The sequence below is a fragment of the Pan troglodytes genome, chromosome 21 (genome assembly GCF_028858775.2).
Source record: "Pan troglodytes isolate AG18354 chromosome 21, NHGRI_mPanTro3-v2.0_pri, whole genome shotgun sequence".
Classification (NCBI taxonomy): domain Eukaryota; kingdom Metazoa; phylum Chordata; class Mammalia; order Primates; family Hominidae; genus Pan; species Pan troglodytes.
This window is the reverse complement of record NC_072419.2, coordinates 19,675,581-19,693,576: the sequence shown is the minus strand read 5'-3', so window position 1 is coordinate 19,693,576 and position 17,996 is coordinate 19,675,581. Positions and strand designations below refer to the sequence as shown.

The 17,996-nt window shown below is 37.7% G+C and overlaps 1 protein-coding gene across 2 annotated transcripts in view; it reads right to left on the bottom strand.

Annotated features, from left to right (window-relative positions):
- Positions 1-10,123: 10,123 nt before the first annotated feature.
- SPTLC3 (serine palmitoyltransferase long chain base subunit 3) overlaps positions 10,124-17,996 on the bottom strand; it is a 159,113-nt gene continuing 151,240 nt past the window's right edge. For both annotated transcript variants that reach the window (XM_009436815.4, XM_001135152.5), the window contains 2 exons: positions 16,767-16,896; positions 10,124-12,152 (listed from right to left, as the gene is read on the bottom strand). In XM_009436815.4, the coding sequence (XP_009435090.1) occupies positions 12,039-12,152; positions 16,767-16,896 (244 nt within the window). In that variant the 3' untranslated portion in view covers positions 10,124-12,038. The remainder of the gene's footprint in view (positions 12,153-16,766; positions 16,897-17,996) is intronic.

Below are 17,996 nucleotides of genomic sequence, written 5' to 3'. Positions count from 1 at the left end.
AGTTTTCCTTATAGAGGTCCTTTACCTCCTTGGTTAAATTTATTTCTTGGTATTCTATTATTTTTGGTAGCGATTGTACATGGGATAAACTTATTAATTTCTTTTCAGCTAGTTTGTTGTTCATATACAGAAACACTACTGATTTTTGTATATTAATTTTGTATCCTGCAATTTTATTGAATTTGTTTATCAGTTCTAAGAGTTTTCTGGTAGAGCCTAGATTTTTCTATAAAACCCTGATACCAAAATCAGACAAGGACACAACAAAAAAGCTACAGGACAATATCTCTGAACATAGATGCAAAAATCCTTAACATAATACTAGCTAACTGAATCCAACAACAGATAAAAAAAAAAAATACACCATTATCAAGTGAAATGTATCCCAGGAATGCAAAGATGGTTCAGCATATGCAATTCAATAAACATTGTACATCACATAAATAGACTGAAGGACAAAATCATATGATCACCTTGATAGATGCAGAAAAAGCTTTTGATAAAATTCAACAATCCTTCATGATATACACTCTTAATAAATTAGGTATGGAAACCTCAACATAATAAAGGCCACATATGACAAATCCAGCTAACATCTTACTGAATGGAACTGGAAGAAGACAAAGATGCCCACTCTCACCACTCTTATTCAACACAGTTCTGGAAGTCTTAACCACAGTAATGAGGCCAGAGAAAGAAATAAAGGGCATCCAAATGGGAAAGGAGGAAGTCAAATTTTCCTGTTTGCAGATGACCTGATCTTATGTACAGTTAAACTCTTCTATATATTTCCTATCTCCTTATTTCTTTAGACTGCATTCTCAATAATTTTCTTTTATATGGTTCACTAATTTTCTCTTAAGGTGAGTCTAAGTTCCTGTTTAACCCATCTATTGATTTTTACTATTAATTATTATATTTTGACATTTCTAAAAGTTCTGTTTTCCAAACCAGTCTCATCTTTTCCTATATTTTCAGTTCGTTCTTTATATCTTTAATCATTAACACATGATGTTTTCTCATGTCTATCAGAGGATATCTATTGTTATGGTTTCTGGGATCTACTTCTACTACTGTTTCTCATAGTGCATTTGTTCCCCATGCATTTTATAATTTTGGATCTAAGCTCATCTTCTGTAGAATCTCAGTGGGGAACCCAGTGGAAGAATATGACCTTTCAGAGATATTTTCTAATGGCTTCTGCCAGGTACACAATCGATATTACCAGCACAGAACATGTTTAAGTTAATCTCTTCACATGAAAATTCTAGTGTAAATCTAAGTGCCAAACTCGTGAGGTCAGGCCTGTGGTTATGATTTCTCAGAGTACTTCAATTTTTTTTTCATCTAGAGCCTAGACAGAAAAGCTTCTTTGTCATTGCTCTATGCCTTTGGGTGGATTTTTGTAGTCTAACTTCCCACCTCTCACTGGCCTAAGTCTTTATCTTTGTTGCCTAAGTCTTCATCTTTTTTCCCTGTGTGGGAAGAAAACTGGAACAAAGAGGGAAAAAACTCTGTTACTAAGACCAGAAAATACCCATAAGACCTCCAGAATTTCAGCTTAGCTATTACAGCTTATGATTTCAGGTTCCTCTTCATATTTTATCCCTGGGGATTTTCCTTTCTTGTGGGCTCAGTCCTACATTTAAAGAATCTTACATTTTATCCAGTATTTCCACTTTGCAATGAGAGGATTTCTGGTGAGATCATCATGTTGCCAGAAACTAAAGTTCTTAAGTATTTCTCTAGTGTAAATTCTCAGAGGTAGAATTGCAAGTTTAGGAGTGTATTAGTCTGTTCTCACACTTCTAATAAAGACATACCTGAGACTGGGTAATTTATAAAGGAAAGAGTATAATTGACTCACAGTTCCACATGACTGGGGAGGCCTTATAATCATGGCAGAAAGCGAATGAAGAGCAAAGTCACATATTACATGGCAGCAGGCAAGACAGCTTATGCAGGGGAATTTGCATTTATAAAACCATTAGATCTCGTGAGACTTATTCACTACTATGAGAACCATATGGGGGTACTGCCCCCATGATTCAATTATCTCCACCTGACCCTGCCCATGACATGTGGGGATTATTACAGTTTAAGGTGATATTTGGGTAGGGACACAGCCAAACCATATCAAAGAGACATGTACATTTTTAATGCATCTTGTAGATGAAAATTTGAGACGTAATGAAAGAAGTTCATCTTCTATGGAATATCTCTTTTTTTTTTTCTTTCGTGACAAGGTTTCACTCTGTCACCCAGGCTGGAGTACAGTGGCTCCATTACGGCTCACTGCAGCTTCGACTTCCCAGGCTCAAGTGATTCTACTGCCTCAGTCTTCTGAGGAACTGAAACTAGAGGCGCATGCCACTATGCCTGGCTAATTTTTTAAATTTTTTGTAGATACGGGGTTTTACCATGTTGCCCAGGCTGGTCTTGAACTCCTGGGCTCAAGCGATCTATCCACCTCAGCCTCCCAAAGTGCTGGAATTACAGGCATGCGCCACCACACCCTGCCTGGAATATCTTAAGAGTATAATTCAAGATCATTATAATGAACCTAAGACAATTTTCAAATTTTTTTTAAGCTTTGGTTAACTAAATGTATGTTCAAGTTGCCTCTCTCTCATTTTGAACTTTTCTTCTTTAATGTATAACATCTATTTAATCATGAACTTCAGAAGTATAAATTTAAAAGACCTGAACATGCCCATGGGATGTGATGAACAATAATTTTCTAAAATCAGACCTGTAAATTCGTACTTCTACAAGGTGAGAACCTACCATATGTAAATTTCATTTTCACATCATTCACATATATACACATTGAAGGCTGGATGTGGAAATGAAGAACGGCCCTGGGGATGGGGCAGGAATGAATTGTTGTGCACACTGTTATTTTTAGTGGCTCTCTCTTCTAGTCCTTAAACTGTCACAGAAGAATAGCTTTGAACAAGCTACAAAATTCTGAAAGGTCACAACCCAGGAAGGCATAGACTCCAGGAACATGCATCAGGGAAGATGCAGATGGATAAACAAGCCATAAAGTGCACCATATTTTTTCTTTTCCAGCATTTCACCAAAGAGTTGACTCCAGGCTATTACCCTGTGAAAGTGAAATTTTAAAAGAGGCAATTCCAAACAAACCTACACCAATCCCCAGTTGGCTCACTTTCACCATCACTAATGAAACCCAGGAGGGTCTTGAAGTGAGGTGTGACAATGTGAGAGGCAGAGCAAAGATCACAGAGGTGAGAAACCTATCACCTCTGTTTTCATATCCTGAGGAGCATATGGGCCAGACTTAGCATGCCCATGGTTCTTGTGGCCAGGACAGCAGATGGACAACCACTGCTGTAACGCCCCCTCCTCCAGCCTAGCCCATCCATTTCAAAGGTGCCTTTGCTGAGAGCATTCACATCTTACAGCCACCTTGTACACTGTGAACAGAAGTAAGCATATCTTTCCTGAGGAACTAGGTGAGTGCATCCATACTTGATAAGAATGAGACATGACGCAAGAAGTAACTGGTCTAACCTGCTGACCAACTGGCTGTGTGGTCATGACTCTGGGTTCTGTAGCTGGAGAATGGATGAAGCTTAAAAGATTTCATCTGTCTGATGTGAGTAAATGAAGTTGGTGTTGGAGCAGCTTTGGGATAGGAGGGTTACATCCCTAGGAACTAAGATATTAGGGCATTCTCTGCAGCAATTCTGCTTTTTATAGATCTCTGGATGCTCCCCTGAGATCTTGGAAATAGGGCTTTCCAGCACTCTCAATGTGTCTAAAGAGTCAGAGTTAAGTCAATCATCATACAGGGTAAAGGGAGCCCTCTTCCATGATCACTTTTTCTTTTCCCCAGGCTGAAACCTGGAGCCATAACCACACATGCAATGGCAAAGTCCTAGGGGTTGGTGGAGCCACAGGCTGGAAATAGCCTGGGTCCCTGAAACACCATGTGGAGGAGATTGCTTGGCAACCAGGGACACCCAGTGGGACTTGAGCAAAAAATTACCCATCACCTTTTGATTTAATCTACCTTAATTATCATTCCAAAATTTCTTTTCATTATACTATTATATTAATTTCACTCTTTCCTGGATACTATGTCTTTCTTTTACTTGGAAGTGTTTATTGAAGTATTCATCAAGTAATTTTTTAAAGGAAGGGTATTGAAGTAAACTTTCTGAATCTTTCATTTAAAAAAATCCCCGTTTTACTCTCCCTTTATTAGACAGACTTTTCTGGACATAGGATTTTAGATTCAAAAGTATTTTCCCTATGAATTCTGAAGGCATTGCTTTGTTGTCTTCTAGTATCTGGTATTGCTGATGAGGTATTTACAATAGAAATAGTAGCAGGGGATTCAAACAAATGTGCAAAAGACAAATACAAGCAGCCAATATGTATATGAAAAGAAATCACTATAAATGGACATCATTTATGAAAGAGAACCCCTTTTTATCCTATAAGATTGACAAATGTTATAAAAATAATAATAGTATTGGTGCAGATTGGAGAAATGGATAACTTATACACTGTTAACAGATGTGAAAATTGGTATGAACTTTCCATGTTTATAATATTCAGTAGTAAAAGCAATTACTTTTACCTTTTTAGGTGAAATTTTTTTTTCTAGCTGAAAACAATTTTAAGTTCTTCCCTTTATCCTTGGGATAGTAAAAATTTTATGAAGGTGTATTTAGATAAAAATCTTTTTATATTCATCCGCTTAGCACTTGCTAGTCCATTTTCATCTTCCATTTTGTTTCAGCCTCAGGGATTATAATGCTTTCTCAAGTTTTTATTAGATGGATATTGTTCCTCCTGTATGTATCCTCTTTGTCGTTTTACATTTTTTCTCATGTTTTCTATTTTTTTCTGGCCTTTGCTTTATATTCTGAGATTCAAAGATTTTTTTCTTCTTTGCTTTCTATTGATTTTTACCACTTTAATATTACATATTTTTAATTTTTATAAACTCTGGGTTCCTTTACATATCAGCCTATTCTTGTTTTGTGGATGTAATTTCTTTATACAATCAGGTTGACCTACAAAGATCATAATTAGAACTTTTAAAAAGTTAACTTTTCCAGGAATTGTCTGTTTCAGTCAGTAAGATATTTCTCATTTTTTTCTCCTTGGCTATCCACTTTGGTATTGCTGGTTTTCATCAAATAACTGGTAATCTCTGGCTTTCTATTTCTATTCACAATCGAGAGCCATGTTGACTGATGTCAATACCAGTCATACTTCCTCTCTAATTCGCTATTATAAACAATAGATGCTCAAATAATCAGTGTAATTTTTGAAAATGTTAGTTTTCATCTTACTAGAAATGGACCCACTTTAATAAAATATTTTCATTTTTCTATATTATGTACCTGCTACATTGACTGTATATAGCAGTTATAGCCTCATCTATATAGGAAATCTTTAACTTTGATTGGTCCCACTTAGAATTGTCTCATTAATACATTGCTTAAAAATCTATATTTTGAAGTTTTATTTGATAATTTTTTTAGAGTTAAAAACTCTTCATGGATATTTTGTTGAAAATATTTTAGAGGAAACTGAATTACATTTTAAAATATTAACACATTTTTATATATGAAAGAAACCTATTTTGTTACAGGTGCTTATAATTTGTGGCTATGATTAATTGAAGCTTTACATGTATAACGTTTTTTTAAAAGACTGGTGTAAATTATATAAAATTGAGATAGACACTATAAAAATAGTTGTATGACAACCACAATTATTTACAAAACAGACACATTAAGGGGAAATCATGTATTGTTGGCAGAGATTATTTTGCCCTTTTAAAAAACTGATAGACTGATTGGCTGCATCAGCCTGTTGAAAAGTTTTTATTCAAATGATGCCAGGAGCATTTTCCATGACCCCACATTGCTACCCATTCACTTTTCACACACTGAGCCTTATTCATGCTGGGGTCATAGTTAAGTTGTAGGGTAGATTGATTTCATCACAGCGAAGCCATTACATGTCCTTTGGTCTTCCTTATGCCTTTAGTCCATGCATGCTTCAGATCTGGGAAAAAACCCCACACATTTGGGCTGGAGAAACAAAGCAGCAGCCATTTCCTTGCCTTAGTTCTTGGCCCATAATGAAGTAAGAGCACGATGTGATGATTGGAGCCAGACCTATCCCTGGCCATGGGCACTGCAGCCAACCCAAACCTAATTAAGAAAGATCTTGAATAAACTTGGGTGAGGGCCAAAACCACTAGCCCCTTCAATCAATATTTTTGATATAAAAATTAGCAGCTGGGCTGAATAAAAGGGAGCGCTGTTATATGCCACAGCAAAACAAAGTCTCCTTTTGCTCCTATTCTGAACTTCTGTTGTTGGATATTTTATTGGTTTGTATCTGTGATAACTTCTCAGAGCAGTTGACTTGCAAATGTCAGAATTCAGCCTCCCATTTGGACCACAGGATGCAATGAAAATTAGAATAACCAGTCCCTACATTAAACCCAAATTGGCATGGGAATCAACCTTTTCCAAATGAAACTGGTTTCACTTGTTCCCTTATTCTTGATTGAATTACTCCTGCTAATATATAAGGTTTAGCTAAAATAACTTTTTAAGAAAATTGATTTGATAAGGAAGAGGATAAACATTCTAAGAAAAAACAATCTACCATCAAAGTCTTGGAAGTCCTCTTTATGCACTGCTAATCCCCTCGTAACTTGAATATACTTGCCTTCCAAGATGAAGCCATTATTAATCTCTACAAGAGTACTTGGAAGATAATGTTGCAGTTCTTAATATCGTGTCTGGCATGTGGTAAGTGTCTAAAAATGATTGCTTTATTGTCCTTCAAGACACCACGTATTGACTTTAGAAATAATTTCTAGTTTTAATCCAGGGAATTTACATGCAGGCTATACAATAGGGAAAGAAAAGGTTAACATTTGACTCCTTTTGACGCCTTTGTTATCCTGAAGACTTATCTTTTAATGAGGTTGAAAAGAAGAATAAATTAAGACACCCCTTCCTTTTAGAGATACTCAGTAAAATGTTTACTGATAATATGATTTCTGGGGTGTGCTTCAAAGCAATCTGGTGAGAGAGGGAGTGAAATGGGTTGGGGAATAGAAGAAAAGACTGGCCATAAATTGGTAATGTTTGAAGCTAGGTAATAGGTGCATGTGGGCTCATTATACTATTCGATTTTACATATGTTTAACATTTTCTGATATAAAACTTTTAAAAAAATGGATCAATTAGAAATCATTTAAAAAATAATAAATCACAGCTGAGTCCCTTCCCAGGCATTGTTGTCAGCTCAACAGACCTGCCCAAGGTAATGCCTGGCCCCACACCTCTACTGATAGCTTGCATCTGGCATCCTTGTCAGTTTGACTTGACCCTAAAGGACCATCTCAGTTGCCCAGTTTCCATGGAATTGGCTGAGGCCTTTGCTATGATAACATCATAGTTCAAATTCTTCCTCTTTCCAATCCTGTTCCCTTACTCTTAAGTTTGTATTGTACCATTGTAGGTGGTCTCAGTGGTGTGCTAGTAAATGTTTAACAGCCAGCTCTCTAGAGCCCTGACTTGTAGTGTCTGCCAATTTCCATGGTGTAAATACTCCCATTGTGGCCAATTTCAAGCTACCAATCTGATGTCACTGAATGAGGAATTAGAAAGAAATGTGCACAATTAGTTCTTATCACAGTGCAAGCCAGCTCCAGCCACCCCTACCAATTTTCCCAGTGGAATTCCTAAATACAAATCTCTACCTCAGTCTTTTTTCAGGGTAACCTAAACTAAATCAACAGAAAACCATCAATTATTTTCATATTATTTTTATTTATTTTAAAACTAACATTTTACAGGCACAATAAAGTGAAATTGGTCGTTTCAAATGTTTCAGTGAAACATACATTTCTCTCTGTCCTTCTCACACACACACAGACACATGCACCCCCACACACACATACACATGCCCACCCCACGTACATCAGGACACCATAAGACAATGTCCCGCAATAATTACCTAAAAATATTTAAAATACAGACTCTTTAATTTTCTAAACATTATGCAGCTGAGTAGGGCATTCTAAAGAACAGACTTCAAATTGTTCTTACTGTTTTGAGACCAGGAAACATTGCCAAGAATTCACCAGATGCTGTTCTTAATTGCTGTTGTTACAATTGTTATTATTGCTATAAATCAAAATGTATATTTAAGAGTTAATGTTTCATCATCATCGGAACTTAGGTTTTTAAATCAGAGTAGGCCATTTATAATATTTGCTATCTCTGAAGAAAAATACAAAAGAATATTGTTTGTTTGAAGAACTGTTAAGACTTTTACCCTACTGAAGAGCTGTTGTTGGAATAAATAAATAATCAGAGGTTGAAGGTTGTTTTTTAAAGAGCAGGAAAAGAAAACAGAAGAAAGATACTACATTCAGGCCGGGTGCAGTGGCTCACGCCTGTAATCCCAGCACTTTGGGAGGCCGAGGTGGGAGGATCACCTAAGGTCAGGAGTTCGAGACCAGCCTGACCAACATGGAAAAACGTTGTCTCTACTAAAAATAGAAAATTAGCCGTGCTTGGTGGCACATGCCTGTAAACCCAGCTCCTCAGGAGGCTGAGGCAGGAGAATCGCTTGAACCCAGGAGGTGGAGGTTGCAATGAGCCGAGATCTTGCCATTGCACTATAGCCTGGGCAACAAGAAGAACAAAACTCTGTCTCAAAAAAAAAAAAAAAAAAAAAAGAAAGAAAGAAAAGAAAGATACCACATTCAAAGCAAATGGGCATCTTATAGGGAATGATACAGAAAACTGAAGAAGGCATAATTTTACCCAAATGAATCGCAGATGGTTCTTCAATATTGGATCCATTTTTGTAGAAAGAGAAGTTACTTGGAAAATGGGAACAAAATGTCCCAATGAGAAGAGAAGGTTGACTGTGGAATAAATTAATTTTACCAGTATATATACACTTAATTATGAACAAGAGAATCAGAACAAGGTTCCTGCTATTAGAGTCAATTGGTTTATCAAATTAGAGTTTGAATAATGTTCTTAAATTTTGGCATAGATTAGAATCACGCAGGAAGGCTGGTTAAAAATGTAGATTCCTGGGCACTACAACTATTATGTTTCAGTAAAGGTCTGGTGTAGGGCCTAGGGGTATGGATTTTAGCCAGCTTCCTGGTAAATTCCAAAGCCTGTCGTCTCTGTAAAATCGAAGCATGCTGAAAGGCAATATGGTTAAATGTCCATGACACCATCGTTTCATAATGAGATTAGGAATAAGTCTATGCCATTTCCTTATTATACAGAGATAGCCTCTTTACAAATATCGTCTGGAACCTTTATCTTCTGCTTTCCTGAGGTCATTTTCAAGAACATCTTCCATTTATTTCTCAACCAACCAGATTTTCATACTTGCTTACTCCGTAAAGGAAAAATGCATATGTGTATGTGTGTGTGCATGTGTGTAAATGTGAACAGAAGGGCTGAGGGCGCATAACATTATAGAAAATTCTCTTTTCCAACAGATCTAACCAAAGACACATTTTTGGCTCTGATATAATTATCAAGACTCAATAATCAAATAATTTTAATCATGAATTAAAATCATGAATTAAAATCATGAACTTATTAGCCTAGCATTTGAGAGCTTTTTCTTAAAAAAATTAAAAATCTCATTATTCACAATCACCCTCCTAATTAACCTTATTCTATATGACATATACTCTAATATTATTGGCCCTGTGGAGCTTGGGCACCTTCTAATGCACTGTGGAAGCATTCTACTTGGATTATACCTGTATATCAACAGTTGTTCTCATACCTGTATATTCAACATGGACTCTCTAACAGAAACAGGTCCTTTTGTTTTGAACATTGCAGTGTAATAAATTGCCCCTGCACTCTTGAATCTTGATGAAAAGAGACTAACTTCCTCCCTGCCTTCCATGCTGGGTGGGTAAGTAGTTTCCCACAATGAATTAGACCCAATATCCTCCATGAAAGTAATAATAGTGGACATTCCTGCTCATGAAGACACGCGTCTAGGGGCTTAAAATTTGACGTGTAGATGTGAAGGTGTGTGTAAAGATCACAGACAGATCCAGAAAGGAAGGAAGATGTTTATTGCTTTCCATACCTTGTGGAAGGACTAGATATCTTGCTGTCTTTTTGACCTCCTGTTTCCTTTATAGAACGCAAGGCATTTATGCATTTTGGACAATTAACTAGCAAGAATTTCATTTAAATGCACATATTCAAGATAAGAACAGTATGTCTCCCTTTCTTTGCATATTTATGACACATTTTATTTGCACAAATAATACTGCATCAGTTTCATTGAGAAAAGTTGGAATTTTGTTATCAAAATCATTGGATGGGAAACGGCATTTTCAGAACCCACTTCTTTTCCTCTTTCACTAACGGTATTCCTTACAACTTGTAAACATTCATGAAGAACTCTATCATTGTGATCCATTTTTAAACCAATGCACCCACTTGGAGTTATAATTTCCCCATAAAAAACTTTCCATGCTGATCACTTTTTTTCCTTTAATACGCTTTGAGCATCAGGGCACATTGCTCCATCCATCGCAGGCGCTGCTGGTGGAGTTTCTATCTCAGTGCACAGCATGAAAGCTTGGGTCCATCTGTGCCACACAAAACCAAGCCTCTCTTGAAGTGATTTGTTTACAGTGTCATTTGATGGAGTGGAATGTTCTGCAACTCATTCGAACTGTTACAGAAGCTTTGCTAAAAGGTCACCACTGCTCTCTAGAATTTCCAAATCTGGGCACCATCTGGGAGCTTGTTAAAGATAAGGTTCTCCATGGGCTTTTTCTATACAAACTAGATCAGATTAACAAAAGGCTACTTTTCCATAGCGGTTTGTGTTCATATTGAGAAGAAGAGAGAGCGAGAAAGAGAGAACACAAGTAAATTACAGTTAGTTACCTCAAAGTGTGCAAGCCCACTTTCTCCCAATTCAGAGGGCATGTAACAAGTGATAGGACAATTTAATAGGCCTAAACAAGGGTGTTGGTCTTGAAAAAGTTAGAATTTGCTTTTAAATGTCCTTCTTGAATCAATGCATTCTTCAAATATACTCTTGGGAGTCAATTCTAGAGGACACTGAATTTCACCATTTACTCAAAATTCAATAGGAAAATGACAACTAATTCCTTAAGGTAATAGAGGCTGTGCAGGGTAAGCATTCACCGTGCACTGCACCAACAAGGTTCAAATTGTTGTAACTACCATTTTAGTCTAGACCTAAAAGTGTCTTGTGCTTGCTTTCTGCCCCTTTTCTTATGAAACAAACATCTTGAATTTTCCAAACCTCAAAAGCTCAGCTGTAAAACTGTAGGAGACCAGCAAGAGGAAAAGGAAAATTTCCTTCAAAGACGTCTCTAGTCGCAGTTGATCAGTTCTGCTTTCCCCCTCGAAACATTAACTATGTCTTTTGACACTTGTCTGTGAAAAACGTCCAAATGTGACAAATGGTAGAAACAACATTTCTTTACCCTCCTGCCTGGAACTTCCCATGTTACAGATGAGTTCTAGCTGATGCTTTTATGAGTGGAACAAGGAAGGTGGCTACTGTCCACCACACTCACTTACATCTGCAGATGGAATAAGTAAACACATAGTGAACTTACTGAATAAAAATTTTAAATTCTGTCATTTGCATTTGGTTGGAATCCCTGAAAGGGTCTGCACAGTAGCAGCTAAAACACAGGCTTATTGCCATTAAAAATATTCTCAGAAGTGTGTGTGTGTGTGTGTGTATTTCTAGTAGAATACTTGGAAGAAGAGAGACTTAAATCTGGAATCATGTTTTTGTCTCTGCAGTCCAAGCTGGAGACATTAAAAACAACAACGTCTCCCTCAGTTCAATCAAGCTGGTCTGGGAACCAAAATTGTCCTGAGGAAGGGGGAGAAATCCATTTATATTCCTTGTGAGGCAAGGAGGGAGGTCTTTCTCGCAAAGTCTTTATGTGTCATTCAGGACCAGGAAACTTAATCTTCGAGTTCAAAGCTCGTCTCATCGTAGAGCTCAGGACGTGCTGACTTCTTGTGCCGGGAATATTTCAGTTGCAGGAGATCACCCATTTCATCAAGAGCTTCTAAAACCTGCAATGAGATTGCTTTCCAATAGCTATCATTGAACACCTAAGTAGCCCTGCTTTGCAGAGCCCAGATTAATAGCAAGCTTCACAAAGACACACAGTCTTATTTTGCTAGCTTCTTTGATTTTAAAGAAAAGAAGCAAGATCCGTACCATTAGGTTGTGGTTTAAGACCCTAGAGGAATGTTAGATGCTAATTAATTTTATTTAGTGGTCTAACTCCATACTATGAATGTTTATTTTATTTTGAGAGTGTGAAGAGAAGAATAAAAACATGTGACCCATGCTTACCCTTAAAAGGTTTTATTTTAAAATGTAGTGACTTGTATGTAATCTTGTGGAAGAAAAAGATAAGGTTGCAGAATGCATTTGAAGTTATATCTTCATGACACAGCAAATCACCTGGCCAAGAACAAAGTGGAATGTTGAGGGAGCTGATTAACATCATCCTCTGTCCTCTCATGCTACCCCAGGCCTCCTGCTTTTAAATACTCATCTCTGTGTCCCAGAAAATACTAGAACTTAACTCACAGGGACTGAGAACTTGTCTGTTTCAACTCTCTTACTTTAGGTGGGTACATGTATCCCCCATTTTGCACATGAAACAACTGAGATCCAGAAAGTAAAAAAAGGTCATTTTCTGAGAACACATGGACACAGGAAGGGGAACATCACACATCAGGGACTGTTGTGGGATGGGGGGAGGGGGGAGGGATAGCATTAGGAGATATACCTAATGGTAAATGACGAGTTAATGGGTGCAGCACACCAACATGGCACATGTATACATATGTAACAAACCTGCACGTTGTGCACATGTACCCTAAAACTTAAAGTATAATAATAATAAAATAAAAAAAAGGTCATTTTCAATTCTAGTATATCACTAATCCTGTGGTATTGGTCATGCCTTTTTAACCTTTCTGAGCCTGTTTTTCTTAACCTGCCAAATGAGGAGGAAGATAATATTAGTGTCTATTGCTTTGAAAAGGTAAGGTAAGGGTTGTTAATGTTAGAATGGGTGACTAATAGATCTTATGGACTTTCCTCTTTGGGAAATCTTTCAAACTGACATTAATTAAGATTTCCTCCAACTTGTTAACAGTAATTGATTTCTTGGTGGTAGGAGTATGAGTATTTAAAATGTTCTTCCCTGTTTTTCTAAATTTCCTACATCAAATCTCAGTACTAAGAAAAAGTAACCAAAGTTATCTTTAAAATGACACCTCTCTGGGATAGTTTCTATCAATCTTTGCTGAAAGTGGGGGATGGACTAGTTCAGTGGTATCCAAAGTGAAGGATCTGCACATATGGGGCATCTGTGAGATAATTTATGGAGGATGCAGGAGGAAAACATTAGGATTTCTTTTTTTTTTTTTTTTTGAGACAGCGTCTCACTCTGTTGCCCAGGCTGGAGTGCAGTGGCACGATCTCGGCTCACTGCAACGTCCGCCTCCTGGGTTCAAGTGATTCTCCTGCCTCAGCCATTTGAGTAGCTGGGATTACAGGCACATGCTACTATGCCTGGCTAATTTTTGTATTTTTAGTAGAGATGGGGTTTCACCATGTTGGCCAGGCTGGTCTCGAACTCCTGACCTCAGGTCATCCGCCCACCTCAACCTCCCAAAGTGCTGGGATTATAGGCGTGAGCCACTGCGCCCGACCTCTATTCATTTTTATCTCAACCTTTTAAACTTTTATTTGTGTGTCTCTTATATAATGTACGTAATATATTGGTATTGCATAGATCATTTATAAAGAATTTATGTTAATGTCTGCTGATCCAATACCACCCAGAACACACTCGTGCTCAGAGTTAGGTTTCTTTAGCTTGCTGGGATGGGAGAGGGAGGACACTGCAGAAGAACCATGGGCATCTCAGTGACAGGAAGATGGGAGCGGCTTCTCACTGCATTTGAGCTTGTGCCTGAGATGACTCTAAGGAAGCAGGGACCAGTTCTGGGTTGGATGCTGTTAAGAAGTGGGAGCAGTTCACTGGCTGGCTATATATTTATAATTTCTATCTGAAAGGCGAGAGAATGAAAGCGAGGCTAGAGTTGTTATTGGTGAATGAGCAACTGTCACACATGTCAGTCAGAAGAGGGAGATATTAAGTATTGTGGCCTTGTCTCTATCTTGTCCAAATGTGGTCGCAGAGTGCATTTGTCTAATATTATTTCTAGTCTATGAGCCTTTAGGTTCAATTGCTACCTTAATGTACTGGCTGTTCATCAGGGTCATTTTCCATTTTCTCTTACATGTACATTAAGGAACTGCTCAAAATTTTCTGTTGAGATGGGCACATGATCTCAACAGTTTAGAGGCATTTGTCTAGATGATTGATGTCTCAGTATCCTTTCAAAGCAGGTGTTTTGCAGCAATTAAGAAGTTGTGAAGAGAATCACATACATGAATACCTCAGTGCTGCTTGGAGCACAAAATTACAAATTCATCCATGCTGTGTGTCCCTCCTGCCATCTCAGGGAACTTGCTTCCCAGCCATGCTCTCTTCTCTCCCTTCTGTGCAAGGTCCCCTCTTCACTGTCTTCTTCCCTTAATGTGTAAACATGCTCAAGCCTTCTCCATTTTCAAGGGTATTTTCTAAACCTATTTTTCTTTCTACAGTCAGACTTCTTGAAAGTTTTGCCTGTCTTTTCTTAACACCAACTCATTTCATTTAAAAGAAACAATTTGTTAAAATTCACATTCTGGAAATACATACTCATTTTAGAGAATCTGGGAAATATAGAAGAGTGTTAAGAAAACAAAGTTCACTCATCTCAAAATCTGGTTAGCTCAGTTGTTAACATGCTACTCAATAATTTGTACTGTGTACCTACTGTGTACAATTCAATGGTTTATGTTTTGAGGCTATACTGGTGAAGATGAAGGACATGGCAACTCTTGTGTGTGTGTGTGCGTGTGTGTGCACATGTGTACGTGTATAATTTCAAACTCAAGTTATCCTCTTTACTCTTTTATTCTTTTATTATTTCTGTTCCCTTCATTCCCTTAAAATGCCTACTCTACGGAACATCAAGTTCCTACTAATTGCTAATCCAATAGTTTCTTCTCATCGCTCACTGCATTTAAACTTCCTGCAGTTTTGAGGGGCATTTTGACCCTCCTCCTTCTTGAAACTTTCTCCTCTGTATGGAGTTTAATACTACACTGAACACGTCTTTCCTGACTGCTCTAGTTCCATGTAAGTCTGGGTCCCCACCTGCGATTCCTGTATCTACCCTGGAATGTAGGCACTCCCCAGGAGTCTGCCCTGTTCACTCTTGCTCATATCTGGACAATTACATCTTCTACTGTTGGCTGTAAGGATCCCTCAGTTCCCTAAACTATAGCAGTTCCAGCTTTGCATACTCTCCTAAGTTCTAGAACCTTATTTTTCTTCTATAGGTGGACCACGGACACATAGTCTCAACATGTCTAGGACTGAGCTCATTCTATGCCCCCACTCCCATTGAAAATTTGCTGTTCCTTACTGTATACCTTATCTCATTTAAGTGCTTCACCATCCTTCTATTCATCAGGGCTAAAGACCTCAAATTGTCTTTGATTCTCTCTTCCCACATATGCACTGCATCCAATCATTTGTCAAGTCATGGCAGCTCCATTCATTTGTAGTATTTGTTCATGGATTAGTTTCTTTTGTTTCCACTACTATTAGCCTTGTCATCTCGTTTTGTTTAAATAGCTACATCTTAGATCCTTTCCTTTTGCCCCTTTCCTCTCCAGTTCATTTGTCACGTTTATTTCATAATGACATGATTGTGTCACTCCACTGATTGGAAGTCTTGAATGATGCTCGATAACCTTTATTAAAAAGGCCTGGCTCAAAAGCCACCTCCCCTGTGAATCTTTTCCACTCTAATAATTCACCCCACCTTCATGATCCCACAGTTTTCTATATTTCTTCTTCAAGATTCATTCATTCTGTCTGGTATTATATGTGTTGCTTGTTTATTAGCATCTTCTCCTAGACTTTTTGCCCCAGGTTTGCACATAGTTGACTCTCAATAGTGTTTGCAAAACTGCATTTATGTTATGTGACTCTTCCCATTAACTCCAAACTGAGTAGATGGCTTAGTTCTCTGATATTACTCATTCACATAACAATGGAAATCGAGGGACAATAAAAGGCAATTTTAAAATCATTTCCACCTCACTTAGGTGCTGCTGTAATGTAGATTTGTTCTTGTTGGTTTTCCAACATGTTGCTTAGTTGGGTCATATTTTATTATGGCAGATTTAGTGGCTATGAAAAATGTCAGGATGCATGTAATTAAGTCTAAAACAGCATTTTAGACCAGCTTTTGCATTTAAGATCAAGTAAATAGAACAACATTTGGCTACTCAGTCAGTCTTTTGTAGGAAACCAAAACACTGACTGAAATCTTCACTAAACTGATTTTCATTTCTGTCTACTGAGTGGTCACCGTGTTGGCTGTTGTTGATGTGCTTTTGTTTTTTGGCAGTGACTTTTGTCAGTATTGTTTTCCTAAATAACCCAAGAGAAACCCAGAGAACCCCAAGCTATCTCAACAAAAGGACTTGCTTTGAATCCAAGGTACTGGTACTGAGATCCCGTTGGCCTGTGGTGTACTCACCGTGTCTAACATCTCCCGGGTATGTGCCGCTGAAACACAAAACCGAGCCCGAGCTTCTGCGAGGGGAGTGGCTGGAAATCCCACGACCACCACTCCAATTTTTTTCTCTAGCATATGCCTTGCAAAAGCCCTTAAGGAAAAGCAAAAAAAGAAAAAAAAAGTGGTTAGTTGGGAAAAGACAAAATTATCCTGACAAAAAAGGAATATGGCTAATTGATTTTTTCTTTTTTCTTTTTTTATGATAATAAGTGGAAGATGATTGAAGTTTTTAAACTTCTGTCAAATAAAATTGACAAATAAACAGGCAGTCAGTCACTTGGTGCCACTTGTGATGGTGTGTGTGTGGTATTATGGGTCTGACACACTCATTAGATAATTGTGGATATTGAGTCTTTGACACCAAGCAGAAAATGCTGATGTTTATGACTCTGGTTTAACAAATCTGCAGTGATATAAAATGCATCTGCAGGATCCCTAGGTATAAAAACCAAATAGTTCCTATAATGCAATTCCATAAAGAAAGAATCTATATTAATTGTAAACCTATATGTTTTATAAACTTAATACCAATAATATAATGTGGAAATTTCAATGAGCCTATACTTAATGAGTATAATTTGAAGACCAAGATCAGAGGGTCTGTAGTATCCAACCCCAAGCCAATATTCCCACTGCAGCGCCAAAGATTATATTTTCCATCAAATCAGAGATAAGAAATAGCAAGGTCTCCTGACTGTTTCATATGTGAATGAACATACCCAGGGATGCACAGGGATAATAAACTCAGCGACTGAGTTTAAGAGGAATGGGGCAGAAAGGAGACCAGGAAAGAAGTGTTCACGCAGAGAACCTTACAGCCTATAGGACGTTAAGTCATAGAACTAGAAAGCGGTCTGATGCAGAGTAAAACCTTCATAAGCTATGATTCCTTCCCTTTATCCTTCTAGTCTCTTTCTTTTCCAGAGCTAATTTCTGTAACAATTCTAGAATATCAAGCTCAAAGGCTGTAAATATCTTGTGCTGAGAGCCAAGGTCAGACAAAAAGGCATGTACTCCCAAGTGACTCTTTTTCCCCTTTGGGCTCTGTTAGTCTTTGCAGGAAAACTTAACTACTGAGTGACTTTACCCATAAGTGAGGTAAATGCCTCAGATCTGTTCTTAGCATTAAGAGATTGCTGGTATATTATTTTAGGCTGGAAGCTGACAGCACCAGAGAAACATTCCAATCAC